Raw genomic sequence first — 20,903 nt, forward strand, 5'->3', positions numbered from 1 at the left:
AGGGTCTTAGACTGGGTTCCCCAGAAGCAGACTCCAAGATGAGGATCCCTATGCAACTGATTTATTAGGGAAGTGCTCCCAGGGAAGACTTATTTATAAGGGATTAGGGAGAGGGAAGAAGTCAAGCAAGGCTATGACCTTAGAGAGTAAGCCCAAAGCTGCAGGCAACTCCCGGGAGTGTGAGTTGTATCTCAGAGTTGTCCTGACCTAAGGCAAAGAAACTGGCCCTTCCTACAGCCAGCAGGTACCTCAGTCTCTCTGCATGCAGGCAAAGTGTCTGCTTCCCTGGTGACTCGGACAGTAAAGAATCTTCCTGCAATGCAGGAGACCCAGGTTCAATTCCTGGGTCAGGAAGATCCCCTGGAGGAGGGCATGGCAACCCACTCAAGTATTCTTGTCTGGAGAATCCCATGGACAGCGGAGCCTGGCAGGCTACGGTCCAAAGGGTCCCAAAGAGTAGGACACGACTGAGTGACAAACACTTTCACTTTCAAAGTGTCTACAGTAGCTCAAAGGTAGTCTTCTGCAGAGGTTTGAGTTATTAGAACCAAAAGCACACCCCAGCTTGGGAGTGGGAGGGCAGTGAGCAGAAATTATATAAGGGATCCGTGGGGATCCATGTGGAATGTTGCCAGTGCCACTACAGAGAGTAAGAGTGGTTGCCAACAGAACTTGCTGCTGCTGCTGCTGCTAAGTCGCTTCAGTCGCGTCCGACTCTGTGCGACCCCATAGACAGCAGCCACCAGGCTCCTCCGTCCCTGGGATTCTCCAGGCAAGAACACTGGAGTGGGTTGCCATTGCCTTCTCCAATGCATGAAAGTGAAAAGTGAAAGTGAAGTCGCTCAGTCATGTCCGACTCTTCGCAACCCCATGGACTGCAGGCTACCAGGCTCCTCCGTCCATGGGACTTTCCAGTCAAGAGTACTGGAGTGGTAGGTTACTGCAACTGGTCTGCTGTGCTTCACAGATAGGTCTGCTTATAATGGATTTTTCTGTCCTTCCAACTAGTGAGGAAAGAAAGAAATAGATTCTTACATACAGATATGTACAGTCACTTTTAAGACCTCACTGAAGATTCAGTGAGAATTTTCCAACAACGCATTGCAACCAGGGATGACACAAAGAAATTTGGACATGACCACTCAGGCCATCATTACCATCACAATTGCCAGAGTCCCAACATCAAAGCCAGTCAGGTGATTCTATCTTTCCTCCAGCAGAGTCAACCCTAATTTGGAGATGCTCTAATGAATGGCATTCTCAGAAACCAGGAAAAGTTATTAGAAAGATTTTTTTTTTTTTTGCCGGAAGTTGAAACAACAAATCTAAATGACTCAAAGTTTAAAAAAAAAAAACAAAACAGATTAGTTTTGCTTGAAAAGTGGAAGACTCTCTCCCTTTGGATTCCCATAAAACCTACGCATGTGTCTGCCTCACTTCATGTCGCGTTCGGTTCACATATATCTCCCATTAGATCAGCACCAATGACACTCTTCGTCAGATAATTCTTTGTTGTGGGGGCTGTCCTGTACTTTGTAGGACAGGATGTTTGGCAGCATCCAATGGTCTCTGCGCATTCAATGCTGGAAGCTGCACCCTCCCAGATTTGACAGTCGAAAGTGTCTCCAGACATTGTCAAATCTTAGTGGGGGCATGAGAGAAGACTATGGCACGGTCATGCCCAAGTTGGAAACCAGATATATAAATTCCCACAGAACTGGACCTGCTGCCTTTCTATCGATAGCCCTTGCCCTTGGTCCTGAGCCTGACACAGAGGAGGTGCCCAAGAAATGTTTATCTGATGCATGGTTGCAGGCGTGCGTGTGCGCTCAGTCACTTCAATCATGTCCAACTCTTGGCAACACTATGGACTGTAGCCTGCCAGGCTCCTCTATCCATGGTGTTCTCCAGGCAAGAATACTGGAGTGGGTTGCCAAGCCCTTCTCCAGGGGATCTTCCCAACCCAGGAATCAAACCTGAGGCTCTTGTGTTTCCTGCATGGGCCTCTCCCATGGTCTCTTTACCACCAGCACCTGGGAAGCCCAATACATGATTGCATCAGATGAATATGGTACATTTTTAAAAGCACTGTTTTACTCCTAACGTGCAGGTCTCTGTTCTTTAAACATGCCTGTAACTTTCAGGTGCTGTTAGTCCTCAAGTAGCCCTAATCCTGCACACACAGAGTTGAAAAGATTAAAGATGTGATTAACCAGGAAGGGATGAATTTTCTTTTTACAAAGTATGGTGTCAAAAAACTTACAATGCATGAAATAATCCAGATTTAAACGACAACGGCCAGCCCCCATGGCACATTGAAAGCAAAGACAGAATGCCTTTTTCTTTTCCTCTAAGGAGTGTATTGAAAAATACAATGGCCTTGGCAGAGTTTTCATATGAAAGATCCTTTTATTGTACATCATGTTTCTTTTGGTGGGTGCATTAACACTTTGAGTCCGAAACTCATCCTCTTAGCCACTGATTCAGGATGTCAGAAAGGCAACAGTGGAAGGCTGGGGGTTACAGCTCCCTGCTCCCTGTACGGACCCTCTAAGATGCCTCTCTTATTCACAAAGAGTTAACTGCCTACTTCTACCTCCTTCCCTACCCCATCCAGCTTTTCAGATTTCACCTCTAAAGAGATTATTACATCTGTGTTCCTTTGAATTCGGTGGGTCTTTGAGTCATGGAAGGGATGATTTTTTTCTTTATCTCTTCAGTTCCCCAGATCACAGAGCCGTGGGCAGGTCGCTTGCTCTGCTGTTTCCAGGATGGAATTCAGTTGAGCAGCAGGAGAAGGGCAGAGCTGATTCTTAAACTGGCCTCTGGGTGCAGCTGATTTAATTAAACCAGGGCTTCTGTCTGTGTTCTAAAGAGCGCTCCTGCTCTCATTCCTCTGCTGCCTTTCTCCTTTGTGCCAAGGAGCCCAGGGACCAGCAGAAATAGAAATGGCAACACTTAGTCTGCTTTCTGAACACTGGCTTCTGCAGACCAAGACTCTGAGATAAAAGAGAAGATTTGCAAGAGAATGTCCACCTTTATGTAGACTTAGGAAGATTTCAGAGCTACATAAAATGAAATATGTCACATCCACATGTCAAATCTGTTTCATGAACTGCCTTGTTAATCCACTTAATTGGGGAAAGGGGGGCACGGGTTCATTGGAAAAGACCCTGATGCTGGGAAAGATTGAAAGCAAAAGGAGACGGGGGTGGCAAAGGATGAGATGGTTAGCTGGCATTGCCAACTCAATGGACATGAATCTGAGCAAACTCCAGGAGGTGGTGAAAGACAGGGGAGCCTGGCATGCTTCTGTCTGTGAAGTTGCAAAGAGCTGGACATGACTGAACAACAACAAACAGGATGTGAAAATCTCCTTTGTCTCTTAACTTTGACACTTCTGACCTGCTGCCTGGTTGTAAAGTCAGCTCTGTCTCACCTAAAGGTGGGAGGAACCTCAGCCTTCCCTGCACACACACAATGGAGACTCAGTTTCTCGGACTGAATGCCTAGGGACCTCTGAAGCACAGGGTCCTACTGTACCTGTAGAGGTCTGGCTGGGAGAGGAGAGTTTCGGGAAAAGAGTATTGGCTCAGGTCTGGGCAAGGTTAAGGGATGCTGCAGTGCCCAGAGAGTAGCAGGAAGAGGAAGTAGCCACCACCCCCAGGCCATTATAGTCCAGGGAGAGCTGGAGCCTGGAAGAGCATCCCCTAGTGGGAGCTGTTGCCACGTAATCCAGGAAGGAAAGGGGATGGGGGGAGGCTCCAACTTCTTTCTCCTCCTGCCTTTGATCTTCTCATTGGCGAAACCCATCCCTGCCAGCAAGGGATCCTTGATGGTAAAGTTTGTATCGGTCAGCCTCGCAGAGAACAGAACAGAGCAGAGAAGAATGGAAAATGGATCAAGGGATCAACAGAGAATAACCAGCTTAACCATTCTAAAACCTGTGGTGTGAATGGGGGAACCCACCATGGCCACCTTGTGGGATTATGCGGGGTTGTGAGGGGGCAGCATGAGTGGGCTCCCTCGCCATTACACCCCCATCTAAAGGTCTTCTGAAAGAGACCACCTGGGGTACCCCATAACCCCCAGCCACAGAGCCAGTGGAGGGACAGTCTCAATGTCCTTTTCAGTTCCGTTCAGTCACTCAGTCATGTCGGACTCTTTGTGACCCCATGGACTGCAGCATGCCAGACTTCCTTGTCCATCAGCAACTCCCGGAGCTGCTCAAACTCATGTCCATTGAGTCCGTGATGCCATCCAACCATCTCATCTTCTGTTGTCCCCTTCTCCTCCTGCCTTCAATCTTTCCCAGAATCAGGGTCTTTCCCAATGAAGTCAGTTCTTGGCATCAGATGGCCAAAGTATTAGAGCTTCAGCTTCAGCCTCAGTCCTTCTAGTAATTATTCAGGTTCAGGGTTGATTTCCTTTAGAATTGACTGGCTTGATTTCCTGGCTGTCCAAAGGACTCTCAAGAGTCTTCTCCAACACCACAGTTCAAACGCATCAATTCTTTGGTGCTCAGCTTTCTTTATAGTCCAACTCTCACATCTATACATGACTACTGGAAAAACCATAGCCTTGACTAGATGGACCTTTGTTGACAAAGTAATGTCTCTGCTTTTTAATATGCTGTCTAGGTTGGCCATAGCTTTTCTTCCAAGGAGCACCCATCTTTTAATTTCATGGCTGCAGTCACCATCTGCAGTGATTTTGGAGCCCAAGAAAATAGTCTGTCATTGTTTCCATTGTTTCCCCATCTATTTGCCATGAAGTGATGGGACTGGGTGCCATGACCTTAGTTTTTTACTTCTGCCCTAAAACTTTCGGCGATGCCAAGTACTGTGTAGTATGCAGTTAGTGGTAGCAGGCACAGTGGGACAGCCACGGGGGCACCCACCTCTGCCCCACAATCTAAGACCAGGCAGAGGAGGCTGACCTTCCTTCTCAAAGCCCTTGAACAGCCCCCACAGCACAAGTGAGGTAGAACTTCTGGAAGTGATCATAGCTCTTTGCTATCAGAGAACAAGAAAAGAAATCCTATTTGCTGCTGTCTAACCTTAGTCCCTTGACGTGTATTTCATGGAAGCCAAGTCCAACAAGATGCTCTAAGATCAAACAGGCTTGAGAAACCCATAAACTCTTTCTAGGAAAATTGAGATACATGTTAGCACATTAAAGACTCTGAGAAGTTCTACAATAAGAAATCTGTTTAATATTCTGTATCCTAGGGGCTTTGACCATAATGTCCTTCCTTAATGAAACACTTATTCTCATCCATTGAACAGTTTAAGAAAGGCTTGTTGAACCAGGAGCCAAGCAGTGGGGTCACAGGCATCAGTAACTAGAGTTTGGAGGGGACGTAGATTGCTCAGATGTGGTAACCATATTTCTTGCCAAAAGTGCACCGTAATTAAGCAAGCAATACCAAGTTGACAGTTTTCAAATGGGTTATTTTTAAGACTAGAATAACATTTTCATTATATAGCATGTTAATTTTTGTTAGTTGAGCCTGGCCACAGAGCCAGTATCATGTCTGTCTGTAACCACAGTGACTCTAGTACCTTTATGCCGAAGTTTGAACTATAAATCGTCATAACTTTCCAATTGAGATTAAGTGTCATGGTAACCATAGATTGGGCTTCCCTGTGGTACAGTAGTAAAGAATCCACCTGCAATGCAGGAGATGTGGGAAACGGGGGATCGATCCCTGGGTTGGGAAGATCCCCTAGAGAAGGAAATGGCAACCCACTCCACTATCCTTGCCTGGGAAATCCCAAGGACAGAGGAGCCTGGTGGGTTCCAGTTCATGGGGTCCCAAAGAGCTGGACACGACTGAGCACACCATCATAGGGCAGGGTGGATAAAGGCATGAAATCTGGCACCAGCCCTCTGGCTCAATATATACCTGTCATGATCATCATCATGGTCATGACCATCGTCACCCTCCTCTAATCCTTTAGGTGCTTGTAAGTTCCTGTGGAATGGGTGTCAGTGCCAAACCTCTGAACCTCCCCGCCCTGCTAGTGCCGGGAAAGCATGCTTTCAGGGAACACAGAGTAAAAGATGAACATTCTGGCCTTGCTGAGGACTTGGAGCGATTTCATACTGCTTTGTCTTGGCAGAGAAAATAAGGAATGTTGGTGGATGACTATGCTGGCGAGAGAACAAGATGCTATTGAGTTGATATGGCCATAGGGTATGACAACATTTAGTTTTCCATATTTCTGGAAATATCAAGGTTATGAGACCTTATGTCATGTTTAACCACTGACAAACTTAAATTATTCATTTTATTTAAATCATAATTACAAATTTTGGTTCATTGTGAAAAGCTCTCAGTTTATGTTTTAAATGATCATATCAAAATAAATTCACCATTTTGGGTGTGGCTACCAAAAATATAATATCCAAACTCAAACTGTCATGGCCATCTCTCTGATCTTTTCTCCTCTCTCCCCCTCCCTCCTCCTCCTCTTCCTCTTCCTCTTCTCCTACTTCTTCTTTCCTCTTTCTCTGTCTGCAATTTTTCTCCCTTTCTGAAGATAAATTTTTCAACCTCACAGCTTTTTCTCCCCTCAAATAGCTTTGAAATAGTCATCATTTTCATCGGACAAAAATAAAGTTTTTCTTATTTTGAAGATGAAGAACATATGGCTGTATTAAACTGTGAAGATCTTTTAGAAACAGAAGTTCTCTAATACTCGCCTGTGATAAGGAAATATAACACTAAGGGCAAACTGCAATAGGGCGATGGCCAGCAGACATGCCATGTATGACCCCGGCGTGAGTGATGAATCACCCGGCATGATGCCAGACGTGGCAGTCGCCGCTGGAAGCTCCCACAGCCCAGCTAGTCCTGTCTGGTAATGCACAGTCAAATTTGCTTTCATCACACCTGCGCCTGCTTTTGTTCCACACTGAAAAGCTTTGTCAAATTGCCAGTTTTCACACAGATGTATGAATCATGCCAAGGAACTGACCGAGTTGGAGTATCTCAGGGGTCTTCACCCTCCTCATCCACACTCAGCATCACTCAGCGCAAGTGATCTATGTGCACGGCTCTTGGACTGCCTAACTCTGTTATATTTTTACCTCAAGTTAAAAGAACCGTTAAAGAAGGGGCGGTGCACATCATTCAGATCAACTCAAAATGATTGCGATTACATGTGTAGAGCTTTATATACATTGATTAAACCTCATGAATCTCTCTTTAATTAATTACTTCTCTAGATACATCTGGTTCCTGTGTTGTCCGTTGTTTCATCACATTGTTAATCAGGCTGAAGGGGCATTTGTTTCATTCACCCTGTCCAGCATCCCTCGGCCTGAATTATTTCAACTATTTACTTTCTGTTTGCCCACGTTTTTGTTTTTTGGCCTTGCCACATGGTATGCAGGATTCAGGATCTTAGATCCCTGGGCCTGGAATCAATCCCGTGCCCCCTGCAGCGGAAGCTTGGAGTCCTAAGCGCTGGACCACCAGGAATCTCCTTGTTTGCCCACTTTTATGAGAATCACATTATAAACTCATAAGCCAAAGTAATTTTTCCTTTAATTTTCCCTCAAATTACTTCTATCTTATTTTCTCTTTAGTTTTCAGTCAAAGTGAAAGTGGAAATCACTCAGTCATGTTCGACTCTTTGTGACCTCTATATAATCCATGGAATTCTCCAGGCCAGAATACTGGAGTGGGCAGCCTTTCCCTTCTCCAGGGGATCTTCCAACCCAGAGATCAAACCCAGGTCTCTGGCATTGCAGGCAGATTCTTTACCAGCTGTCTTACATTAAACAGATTTTACATGCTTCTCAACATCATTCTATTTTCTCAGAAATAAAGTATTACAAATTTCAGGTTCCTTTTCATTCCCTTAATCTGATTCAAGCAAGCTAATAGTACCTGTTCAGAGATAATTCACTCAAAATTTGTAATTGTTTTAAATTAATTTCACCTCTTTCATGTTCTCTGCATTTTTCCCAGTTACTAAATGCCAACCAAAATTTTTATTGGAAAAACTGCATCATGAGTTTTTCTCCTTGTTTCTTCTGTCTTGATACTATGGTTGTTATAGTTGCTGGACAAATTCACCATTTATGTAGCTTATCTCATGTATTTTTATACTATTTTATCATATTTTTAGAATTTGCAAACTATTTTTTCTTCCAGGAAAGGCTGGGGGAAAAGGAGGTGTGTCTGACAGTGAGGGGGTGGGAAGACCTTATGTTACCACTTACGTGTAAAGAATGTTTATAAATGGGGGATTCCCTGTCTCTTTTTCCCAATTTGAGTCTAACTCTTTCTCACTCCCCTGAATTGTAGCATCCCCTGAAAGGGCCCCACCAGCCCCGGGCCCACAGGCCTGAGCTCAAAGGCCATGCCTCCTCTGCAGGTATACCTGGCTGCAGGCACTGTGTACGGACTTGAGGGCCAGCTGAGCGAGCTAGAGGATGCCGCCCGGTGCATCCACAGCGGCACAGATGAGACCGAGCTGGCAGATCTGGAGGACCAAGTGGCCACGGCAGCAGCCCAGGTCCACCATGCCGAGATCCAGGTAAGAGCTCTCCCCTATGCCCAGGTGGAGGCAAAAAGAGGGGGTACCTCATCTCCCACGAGAGTCGTCTCTAAGCCTTTGTACCTGTCCGTTCCTGCCATCTCCAGCAGACTTCGTGGACATGGTCCACGAAGGACATGGTCCTCCCAGGATGTCACCAAATCCTCCTTTTCAAAGTGCAGCCCTCCTCTCCCCGAATTATAGCCTTGATAATATATGTCTTCCAAACCTATGCCATCTTCCTCTTTGACAAATTCTCTGACCCTTGCTATAGAGGCTCCCATCCCATGCCAAGACCAGCCTCCCTAACCTTTAGCACGCTGTTGATTACCTATTTAATGCCAGTGTTCCCCATGATAGACTGAAAGTTTCTTGAGAACAGGACTCTAGCTGTCTAGCTTAACACCATAAGTCCAGTGCCTAATGTAACACCAGACATGGGTTTGGGGCCCAATAACATTGAGAGGAATAAATGAATGAAAAATGAAGTGTAGAATTCTTAGACCAGTATTTTGCATGATTTTCAATGTGGCTGTTTTAGAACTAACTACTATATTTTCTATAACTTTATGAAGATGCTTGTTTTCAGTTTTAATGGATAGCCTCTTAGCCTCTGATTCTGGATCAGAATTGACTGTGGACTAAGTAACTGATTTTCAGACTGGGGTCTGTGGACATATGCATATTCAGGGACACACGAAAAATGCTGGTCTCTGCAGCATAAGCTCAGTGTAGATCCCCGGTTCACTGATATTTCTATAGACCCTGCATCTCAAAACTTGCCTCATTTGGAGAATGGGCATCAGTAGAAACCATCTCTGGACAGAGAAGATGACAGTCTTGGGTGATAATTATTTTTAAATAAATATTTCTATTTTAAAGAGTCAAAAATCACAACAACTGCTGATACCATTAAGCACTCTTGAGAATGGGAGGGCACCAGTTCTGTGCTAGGAATGGCCTGGGAATGGGCTCATCACATATGACCCTGTTGACTGTTTATTACCAGCAAGAATGGCTGAAGAGCAACTCTCCTCAAATAAAAATCATTTCCCACAAATGCCCCTCAACATTAATCAATTTATAGTCAGTGTGACATAAAATAGAATCAAATCATTTGTTTTCTGGGGGTGTATTTTGCAGCAAATATTTCTCAAATGCCTTGGCAGGAAGTAATATTGTTTATGGATGACTGGGAGGGTTTTATTGGACAATTAGTTATTTGTGCTTCCAAATTTTTCTAGGCTTAAATTACTGCAGCCATGTTTTATGGCAGAAAATCCTGGCATCCAAAACATCTATTTTCCATGTGTTTGAATGTGCCTTGTTGTTGTTGTTTAGTAGCTCTGCTGCTGCTGCTGCTGCTAAGTTGCTTCAACTGTGTCCAACTCTGTGCAACCCCATAGATGGCAGCCCATGAGGCTCCCCTGTCCCTGGGATTCTCCAGGCAAGAACACTGGAGTGGGTTGCTATTTCCTTCTCCAATGCATGAAAGTGAAAGTGAAGTCGCTCAGTCGTGTCCGACTCTTAGCAACCCCATGGACTGCAGCCCACCAGGCTCCTCCGTCCCTGGGATTTTCCAGGCAAGAGGACTGGAGTGGGTTGCTATTAGTAGCTCAGTTGTGTCCAACTCTTTGCGACCCCGTGGACTGTAGCCCACCAGGCTCCTCTGTCCATGGGGCTTTCCAGGCAAGAATACTGGAGTGGGTTGCCATTTCCTTCTCCAAGGGATCTTCCCTACCCAGGGATCGAACCAGGACTCCCACATTACAGACAGACACTTTAACCTCTGAGCCACCAGGGAAGCCCACCTGGAAGGTAGATGTGCTGAATTATGTTCTTAGCTTAGGTCAGATTCCGGGGACGCCCTCACCTTGGAGTTTACCTTTGGGACAGGCTTGCCCGATGCTCAAGGAGACTGCAGGACCATCCACGGGGCAGCGTGCTAAGAACAGCTGGCCACTGTGTCCTGCAGGGTCACCTCTGTGAGCATTCCTGGGAAATGTCTCTCTTAACTCTTAATATCAGGAAAAGCTGTTCCTAAATACTTGGTCTTTATCTGTGAACACAGAGTCCCACACTGATCTTTTTGCTTTGGCTCCCAGAAAACTCAGAACTGAACTGGTCATCCCCTTCTATTAAGAGTGAGGGTAAGGGTCCCTGGATATTTGGTCTTAGGAATTAATGGAACACAATTAGACAGAAAATGATAGATAGATAGGCAGATAGACAGATAGATAAAATGCAGGCAAAACCAGCCCTCAGCAATCTCCTTTCCTCTTTCTTCATCCTTTGCCCGTGGACTAAAGCAGGAAAAATTGACCCTTCTTATTCTAGAGCCTGGAAGTCAGCAAATCAGATCAGCAACTTGCTGTCTTCAGGGGGAGGAACCCTCTGAGCAGAGCCCTCTGAGCAAATCCCTCCATCAAAACTGCTTCCAGGAGAGAGTGTGGGCGTCTCACTCACACCAGTTGCTAATGCCTGACAACAGTTTATCAGCAATCTGTTTGTCTCTAAACCAAGGGAATGCCCTCCTCAGTGTGAAATTTGAGGAATCAGAATAGGCAGGCATCTGGGGGGCAGGGAGGGACGAGGGCTGCACAGTGGCCCCTGCTGGGCACTGGCTGCTGGGCAGCTTCACTAGTGTTCTTTGACCAGCTGCCACAGTCCTGGCCTTTACCTGCCTGCTCCTCCTTCTCTGAGTAAGACTGCGGGATAGGGGAAGCATCTCCCATATCTGCTGCCCTTTCAGACCTTCTCTCTGCGTCTCCTAGAGCAGCTCTCCCCATGGGCTTTATCCAAAGAAGCCCTCAGTAAATGACAGCGGAATTAGAATTTGTCTTGCGCAGCATGAAATAGCTTAGGGACAGGGGAAGCAATGGGCTTTCCAAGTGGCTCAGAAGGTAGAATCTGCTTACAATGCAAGAGACCCAGGTTCAATCCCTGGGTTAGGAAGATCCCCTGGAGAAAGAAATGGCAACCCACTCCAGTATTCTTCTTTTTCTTTCTTTCTTTATTTTAATTGGAGGACCATTACTTTACAATATTGTGGTGGGTTTTGCCATACATCGACATGAATCACCCATGGTGCACATGTGTCCCCCATCCTGAACCCCCCTCTCACCTTCCTCCTCACCCCCTCCCTCAGGGTTGTCCCAGAGCACTGGCTTTGAGTGCCCTGCTTCATGCATCGAACTTGCACTGGTCATCTATTTCACATATGGTAATATACATGTTTCAATGCTGTTCTCTCAAATCATCCCACCCTCGCCTTCTCCCAGAGTCCAAAAGTCTGTTCTTTACATCTGTGTCTCTTTTGCTGCCTTGCATACAGGATCATCATTACCGTCTTTCTAAATTCCATGTATATGCATTAATATACTGCATTGGTGTTTTTCTTTCTGACTTACTTCACTCTGTATAATAGGCTCCAGTTTCATCCACCTCATTAGAACTGACTCAAATGCATTCTTTTTTATGGCTGAGTAATATTCCATTGTGTATAGGTACCACGGCTTCCTTATCCATTCGTCTGCCGATGGACCTCTAGGCTGCTTCCATGTCCTAGCTATCACTCCAGTACTCTTGCCTGGAGAATTCTATGGACAGAGGAGCCTGGCCAGGTACAGCCCATGGGGTCACAGAGAGTTGGACACGACTGAGCAGCTGACACAGGGAAGGCAGTGAAGACGTCGGGGTGGAGGGCACACACGTTGGGCTGGGCCCGCTTTCAGGTCTCCGGTCTGATGCCCCAGCACACCCAGACTGCGTCATAGCTCCCTCCCTCAGCTCTGCCTGCCTCCTCCTGCCTCCTCCAGTGTCCCCCATGCCAGGTCTTGGCAAGAGGCCTCTGAGGATGGGGCAGCATGGTGAGGGCACTGGCATTAATTCTGAGCTCTGCTGTGAGATGTTGGGTGCATCACTCATCCCTCTGAGCCACAGTTTCCTCGTCTGTAAAACCGAGAGGACGGTGTCTGCGTCACAGGATTATGACCGAAGCATGAGAGAGTTCACGTATTTAAAGCACTCAGCATGGTGATGGCACATAGTGATGCCCTTTTCTAAGAGCAGGGACCATGTCTTTCTCACCCCTGGGGACATGGAAAGACGGGGATTCTTTCCTAGCACTGAGTGGACTGTCATTCTCCGTATCTACCTTAAGACATTGTTGGAGAAGAAATCTGAGCTCCTTCCCACCTTCCGATGTTATAGTGAAGGAAACTGATGCCCAGAGGCTGGAGGGAGTTTCTCAAAGCCACTTGGCCTCTTCATAGAAGAAACGGACTTGAATCAGGTGCTTCTGGGCCTCCCACCTAAGACCTGGCACTGTGATTTTGGACTCTGGGAGTCATGGAAGAAGGAAGGTGGATCTCCAGCTCCTACTTGCCTTTCAAAACTCACAGCATGTTGCCTCCCAGGGAAGCCTTCCTGGACCCCACCCCCACCCCTATGCTAAGCCCAGTGGCCCTGGGCCAGGGTTCCCATCATGCCTCAGGCTTCCATTTATCCCTCAGGGACCTCTGACAGGGGTGACATGCTCTAGAGCTAACAACTGGAAAGTTGAATTTACAAAGAGGGATCCGTGGTTTATTTTCTTCACTACAGTACCAGGTAGAGACATGCCTGGTGGAAGTTGAATGAATGAATGAATGAGCATATATCAAAGCAGATTTGTTTTCTATAGGTTCATAACACTTTTAATAAAGATTCTCTCCTCCTGACTTTGTGCCTACTGATTCTGTCTTTCTGTTGCATTAAGATTTCTGATATTGAGAGCCGGATTTCAGCCCTGACCAATGCAGGGTTGAACATAGCACCCTGTGGGCGCCTCACCAGAAAACGAAACCAGAAGCAAAGGAACCAGGTGAGTTTGTCCCTCGCTCCATCTGCTGGAATACCGCATGACCTGGAAAACGCAGAAGATAAAACACCTGTGGCTTCACAAAGGCGTGCTGATGCCTGTGTTCTGTTTGTAGGTACAAACCATAGACACATCGAGGCAGCAGAGGAGGAAACTGCCTGCTCCACCAGTGAAAGGTACACTTACATCAGACCACAGAGCCACCCAAGAATCAAGCCTGACTCATTTCACTTAGAGTAACTCAGAGATCTGAGTTTGAGGACCAGATCTAATGAGGTGTTCTCATCCAGAATTACCCTTGTGGAGAGTCTGTCTTGATTTGGATTTCTCCAAGAGGCAGATCCTGGGACAAGGATGTGATGTGGGAGGTAACTCCAAGAAACACGGATATGGGAAGAGAGAAATGATTCAAGGAAGGAAATTAAGCCAATACAGTGTACTTTGATTAGCATTAATAGTTTGCTTCTTTGTGCAAATGATGCTAAACCCTGATGGGGACTTCTGAGAGACAGTATTAATCGTATCTCATACTTTCCTGCTCAAAGAATTAGGAAGATGAGGTTTTTAACTCTCGTCTTTGCTTCAAGGTTATTTTGGGCAGGGACATTAACTCCCTGGTACTTCTGACCCACCCCATCACTCATGGGCTAAGAGAGAGTGGTGGCGCCTGCAGCAGGATGCTGTCAGAGTGGGCTGGGATGGTGACCGTCAGGGAGACGTGAGCACACGCCGAAAGCATCTAACTCAGGGCCCGACTTAGAGGGATTCCAGTAATGCCAGTCCCATCGCCCTTATCTACTGGTCATTTTCAACCATCTCCCTGGATTCAGAAGCCACAGAGTGAGGATGCCAAGCTAAAAATTTAGACCTACAAAGTAAAAGAGTAGAAAGTCAGTGGATACATGTTTGAGTCCTGGGTCTACCCTTCATTGTTCAACAAACATTTACTGAATTTATATTCCACGGAGCCCTAAACAATGAAAATGTACTGCAGATCCATGAGCTCTTATTTTGAAAGCCGTGGGTCTGTATGTGATTCAGAATCATTTGGACATTAGAAAGGCAATGCGGTCTGTGTGCTGTGTGCTTCCTGACAGCCCCCTCCCCGTGGTGTCTGGCGTGGCGTCTGATAAACACATCAGTACCCTGCAGCCAAGTATGAGAATGCTCATGCTCTGTGGGCGGGACAAGGACCTGAAACGGCCACTTGTCAGCTTACGTCAGGTTTTGCCATTAGGCAGTTTTGACTCCAAAGTCATAAAGATTTGCCTTTTTTTTTTTTTTTTTTTTGAGCCTTTTATATTTCAGAATTGCAAATAAGAGTTAGTAGACTGTATTGGATTATCTCCAAGCTACCTTTTTGCCAGAAAGCCACCAATGAATGATGCCTTGGTTTATTTGATCTACCCCAAAATAAATAAGGACTTCCCTGGTGGCTCAGAGGGTAAAAGCGTCTGCTTACGATGCGGGAGACCCAGGTTCAGTCCCTGTGTTGGGAAGATCCCCTGGAGAAGGAAATGGCAGCCCACTCCAGTACTCTTGCCTGGAAAATCCCATGGACAGAGGAGCCTGGTAGGCTACAGTCCATGGGGTCGCAAAGAGTCGGACACTACTGAGTGACTTCACTAGTCACTAGTCAAAATAAATAAACAGAACAAAACGTTCCCACAGTCAGACCTATGGACCCAGAATGAGATGCCAAGTCTAGAACAAAAATCTGGGTAGACTGGACAGCTGCTCCTTCTTCTTTAACCATCAGTCCAGCTTCCAGATGATACTTATTCCTGTGTTTCCTTTTAGCTGAAAAAATTGAGGCGTCTTCAACAGCCACCATTAAAACATTTAACCGCAACTTCATTCTCCAAGACTCCTCGACAAACGGGACTAAAGAAAGGAATAGCACCCCCAAGGATTTGATAGTAAGTCATCTCTGTCTTAATGCCAGTTACTTTCACTATTGATGGCACCTCCATTCTGCAGCCATTCTTTCTGTAGATCCCCAGTCAGAACTTCCTGCATGATCTCATGGTCTGTTGTTTAAATGACAGGGTTCCTTATATTGCTAAACTCCTGGGTATGTGAATACATTCTCTCAGCTATATCTCCAGCTCCTTTTAGGAACCAGGTTTAATATAAGAGAAATAAAAACATGTAGACAAAATGTAAGGTCTGATTGAGGTGTACAAGTTTTTATTCTGCTTTTGGTTCATATTCACTCTTCCTTAAATTTCTTGTTAGCCATTAATTACTTGTGTTCCTACAAAAAAGTCAGCAGCTGCCCATAAATGTGGCAAAGGAAGGGATAATGGATAATTTGCATAAGCCTGGAGATCACGTAAGAGGGCTAAGGGATTACACCAACACATGCTTCAGAATTTTGCAAATGCTCGATGCTGCTTACGTGGGAGGTAAAGATCCAGCTGAACTGCCCCAGGGATACTGATAATGCTGAGGGGGCAGAAGATGGCTGGTGACAAGACTGAAGCACAGGCAAACCTTTTATGCATCACCTGTTGCTCCCTTCCGTTCCCCCCCGCCCCGACCCCGACACTGTCCCTGTGTCCTGAGCACCCAGACACCAGGAAATGGCACAATGGAGGACACGCTCTTTTGAATAACAAGTTCCTGCATCTCTTAGGCGCCGTATGGCAACTGTGCGGCCCACTGCCTTTGCTTCACTGGTGAGCCAGTACCCCGACCTTCCAAAGTCCAACCACCTGGCTCCTGGCCATTATTGCAAAGACCTAAAAAGATGCATTATTACTCTAAAAGGGCAGACCACTAGGGCCGGGGAAGGAATCTGTTATAAATAAGACAGTTAAAAATAAATTACCTTAGGGGAAAGTGGGAGGGTGGGGAAGAGGGATAAATTAGGAGTTTGAGATTAACATATACACACTAGTATATATAAAAATAGACAACCAAGAAGGACCTACTGTATAGCACAGGGAGCCGTACTCAACCTATAAGGGAAAAGAATCTGAAATATATATACATACATACACCTGGGCTGCCAAGGTGGCTGCCAAGGTGGGTAAAGAACCCACCTGCCAATGCAAGAGACATGACTTGGGTTCAATCCCTGGGTCAGGAAGATCCACTGGAGGAGGGCATGGCAATCCACTCCAGTATTCTTGCCTGGAGAATCCCATGGACAGAAGAGCTTGGCGAGCTACAATCCATAGGGTCGCACAGAGTCAGACACGACTGAAGCGACTGAGCACGAAGCTCGCATATATACCTGAATCACTTTGCTATACGTCTGAAACTAATACAACATTGTAAATCAACTATCAGAGATCAGATCAGATCAGTCGCTCAGTCGTGTCCGACTCTTTGCGACCCCATGAATCGCAGCACGCCAGGCCTCCCTGTCCATCACCAACTCCCGGAGTTCACTCTTCAATATTATTAAAAAAAATTAAAGAGAATAAAGCTCTAGGTCCCCCCTCTCTTAACATTTAAAAAAATAAAATAAAATAATAAATAAATTACCTTCCATAGAGATAGAACATAGATAAGTGGTGGCCAGGGGCTCTGAGGAGGGAGCATAGAAAGAAATGCTTAAGGATAAGAGGTTTTACTGTAGAGTGAGGGTATGTTTGGAAACTTGACTGAGCTGGTGGCTATGTAACATTGAGAATGTACTAAATGCCGCTGAATTGTTCATTTTTAAATGGTTAATTTTATGTTTGTGAATTTTACCTCAGTAAATTATTTTTTTTAATAAATTAACTTTAAATAACACAAAGGTTAAAAATGAAAGGATAGACAATGTTTGCTAAAAAAATGGAAACAAAAAAGAAAGGGCAGGAATGCTACTTTCAAACAAAGTAGAATCCAAGGCAGGAAGCACGCAGAAGAAACCGGGAGGGAAGATGTTTTAGATATTGATAAAATAAAGGAAATCATGAGCCTTTCTTGAACTGGCAAACAACGCAATTTAATGTGCCATGGTTAATGACTTTAAAATTCTCTTATTTGCCCTTGGAAGCCCAGTACACAGAAATACATATAAATTAGATAATTTGGAATAGTGTAATTATTAAGCTTTAATTAAGAAATATATCTAAAAAACATACCTAAGTTTATACTTAACAGAGAGTTCACTTTCTTTCCAAACATCAATGGGCCATTTATAAAAACTGATTTTATACCAACTACAAAGCCTCAATAAATTCCCACAGGTAGAAAGTATAAAACTACCCTCTGTGACCCCAATCCTCAAAATAATCTCACATGTTCTGAAACTGTTAAAACCCCAACAACCAAAGCCTGATGGGGCTGGTAAGTGTGTACACATCTCCATGCTCACTTACACACACAGACACACACAAATCACACACCAGCAGTGCTTCTTCAGAAAGGTGAGGCATGCTAAATAAAATATTAGCAAATTAAATGCAAGGGTACTTTAAATAATAAATTACCAGATAAATCTTACAGGAATGCAATGAGACCTTTAATACTGAGATAATGATTAATAAATCCCACAAAAAATTCATTCTTTCCAAATTAAGTTATAGTTTAATCTAATTCTCATAAAATTCTTAGTGAGATTTTCTTAGAACTAAAGTTCATATAGGAATAAATATGAATGAATAGACAAGGGCAATTTGCAAAGTTAAAATGGTTTTCCTGCCAGATTTTTAAATAAATTAAAAACTGTAAAGAAATTGATGATTAATGAAATAGAATAGAAAGCTCAGAAATAGATACAGGCACATATGAAAGTCTGTTTTATGAATTTTTTAAGCCTTAGGAACCAGTAGAGAAGGTACAGATAATTAAAAAAAAAAAACAAAAAACAACTGTGCTTGGCAAATTAGCCAATGGGATGTAGTCGGAAGGGAATCAGTTTGTCTTACTCCATATACCAGAATGAACTTCAGATGGATTAAGAAGTACATGTAAGAAATGCATCACTTTTTGAGTGCTGTGAACTGTTTCACTGGGCAATGGGCATGAATACCTTTTATGACATAAAAAAGCGGCAGACGTTAATGGCCTCGCCTTGCTTTCTCCAAGTGGCTGATTGCATCTGCTCGTTTTCGCCCCTCAGGAGCCTGCCCTGGAGTCTGCTGTGATGTATTAGCCCCGTGGAACCCCACTGCCAGTGACCCACTGCCTCCGGCCGTACACGACAGTGCCTTGCCCCAACAGCCATCGAGTTACTGTGTGGATTCCCACCTGAGGAGAGGGCCTGGGGAGGCCACAGCGCACCCCTGCACAGGGCTGGCCTGATACCTCAACCAGAAAGCAGACCCAGACTTCAGCATCAAGGTCTTGCCTACTCTCTGCCTTAGGCTCCCAGGGGAATCCAAGACAGAAACCCAAGACGCTGGCTTCCGACAGCAGAGCTCCATGTTCAAAAGATGCATCCTTTCCCTGTACACTTTGCTACTGTGTGTTGTCTTTAAGACTTTATTTTATTTTTTTTTTTACCCTTTTGATTCAACTAGAATTACATGCAACAATTTGTAACCCAAAATACAGTGCTGGGGTCAGGGGATAGTGGAGGGAAGGGTATTAACATTTAAGTCATCAGTTCTTACTAATCTCTCACAGGCACGTCTGTCCTACAAATGCCTAGGAGAAAAGTGAAATGCCCCTGTAGTGAGCACTAGGGACTGTCTAACTTGGGAGCCCTCAAATATCAAAGTCTCCCTCCAGCCACCTCGTTCCTGCTGGCTTCTCGCCCACCACACCTCCAGTTCCTCCCATCACTTTACAGTCAGAAACCACAGGACAGAAAGCTCTCACTCACCCGTGCCATGCCCGAGTCTGTCTGAAACAATGTCTCATCAAGAATTCAGGGCTCTTCCTTGGACTTGCTGAGAGTCTGCCCGCTCTGAAGGGGAGAGGGGCCTGAGAAAGCCCACCATTGGCTTAACTTTAGTGCATTGTCCAGAATCAGTAAGATGTGGTTTAGCAATGACCGCGTCTAAATGAGGTTTTAGGTATCTGGATGATTGCGGAATACAACCACACAAGAAATGCTGTACTCCAAAATTTACCTCCCAATAAATATTCAGCTGAAGTAGTAAGAAGACCCTAAAGATAAAAATGGTTAAGGACCAGCCTGAGAAAACTTGCATGTCTGAATAAAGCAAGGACAGACTATGAACTCAACAGACGCAAGAGTTGACGCTAACTCCCCTTGTGTGGTCTCAAATGCATGACTGTTCAGAGTGTGTTTAGAAAAGCAAGTGGAGTTGGAATTTTACTCAATTAATTGAGTACTAGCAACCTTTTTTAAAATTTTCCCCTTGTATATTTTGAATCCAAGGAAGAAGGTACAAGATGGGAAGGAAAGGAATAGCATGACTGATGTTTATTAAGGGACCGCTCTGAAGGAGGCGATGGACTTATCATTCTAATCCTTATAGCAACCCTATTCAGTAGGTATCCCCATTTTTCAGATGAGGAGACTGAGGGCCAGAGTGATTAATTTGCCAAAATCAGACCTTTAAGCTAAGTGTAATTTGAATGCCTGACAAAGCCTCATTCTGTGTTGTTTTCAACTTCTCTGTTCTTTTGCTGCTGTGCACATTTCCAGACCTGACTTGCTGCTGAAATGTGTGTTACGATCCATTCCTGATGGGGGTCTACCTATCTTCCAGTAATATTCCTTGCCGATGCTGTATATGTGTTATCCAACAGAAATGAGTCCTTTGAAATAAAGTAAATCTTTGGCTTTTCGTTCTGTTGGCGTGGTTAAAAGCAAACAAATACACAATTTTAAAACACAACAAAAAAGATCTGAGTTCCAAATAGAGCGTTTTCTTTAAGAGGCATGAAAAGCAACTACTGTTGTGTTACAGTGTTAAAATATTCAGTTTTCCTTGACAAAAATGTGTACTGTGTAAGCCTTGCAAAAAAAAAAAGAAGAAGAAGCCTGCTCTATGGCATCTGAATTTTTATAAAGGTTTCCTTGTGCCAAATAAGTGCAAAGATTTAATTTACTATTAAAATCCATAAGCATATGTTATAGTTCCAGAAGAATTATTTTGTCATCAAGTGATTTTGATCTTCAGTGTCAATATTTATATTTAGATTAATTTTTATAAATGAAAATATTTTAATGGTTTAAGAAAATGAGGCCAATAGGACCATATCTTTGATGACTTCTGAAAGTATGCTTGCCTTCATGTTATATGCACATTGCCAAGAATTACTGTCAAGAAAAATGATCAAGAAGTAAAAGTCATTTATGAAAATAATGTTTGCGGGTGTGTGATTTTTTTGTTTTTTGGTTTTGGTTTTATTGGTTACAGAAGACTGGGAATGAAGAAGGGGTAGGGAAGTCAACGGCTAGTCATTGGCAGGGCCAAGATGCAAAGCCATGGTTGCCCCATACCCCATGTTCCTTCTGGTTATACCACTCACCTCTCCACTGCTTATCTTCCTGAGAACAGAATCACCCAGGACCACCTCTACTGAGCAGTCACTCAGGTAAGACTAGCAGTTCTCAAAGCAGGAGGAGGGGC

General features: G+C 44.6%; 1 protein-coding gene across 1 annotated transcript in view; it reads left to right on the forward strand.

Annotated features, from left to right (window-relative positions):
- MYRIP (myosin VIIA and Rab interacting protein) overlaps positions 1-20,608 on the forward strand; it is a 224,643-nt gene extending 204,035 nt beyond the window's left edge. The window contains exons 13-17 of the mRNA XM_055557436.1: positions 8,391-8,552; positions 13,312-13,416; positions 13,529-13,589; positions 15,214-15,332; positions 18,476-20,608. Coding sequence (XP_055413411.1) covers positions 8,391-8,552; positions 13,312-13,416; positions 13,529-13,589; positions 15,214-15,332; positions 18,476-18,508 — 480 coding nt within the window. The 3' untranslated portion in view covers positions 18,509-20,608. The remainder of the gene's footprint in view (positions 1-8,390; positions 8,553-13,311; positions 13,417-13,528; positions 13,590-15,213; positions 15,333-18,475) is intronic.
- Positions 20,609-20,903: the final 295 nt, after the last annotated feature.

Source organism: Bubalus kerabau, chromosome 20 (assembly GCF_029407905.1).
Source record: "Bubalus kerabau isolate K-KA32 ecotype Philippines breed swamp buffalo chromosome 20, PCC_UOA_SB_1v2, whole genome shotgun sequence".
NCBI classification, from domain to species: domain Eukaryota; kingdom Metazoa; phylum Chordata; class Mammalia; order Artiodactyla; family Bovidae; genus Bubalus; species Bubalus kerabau.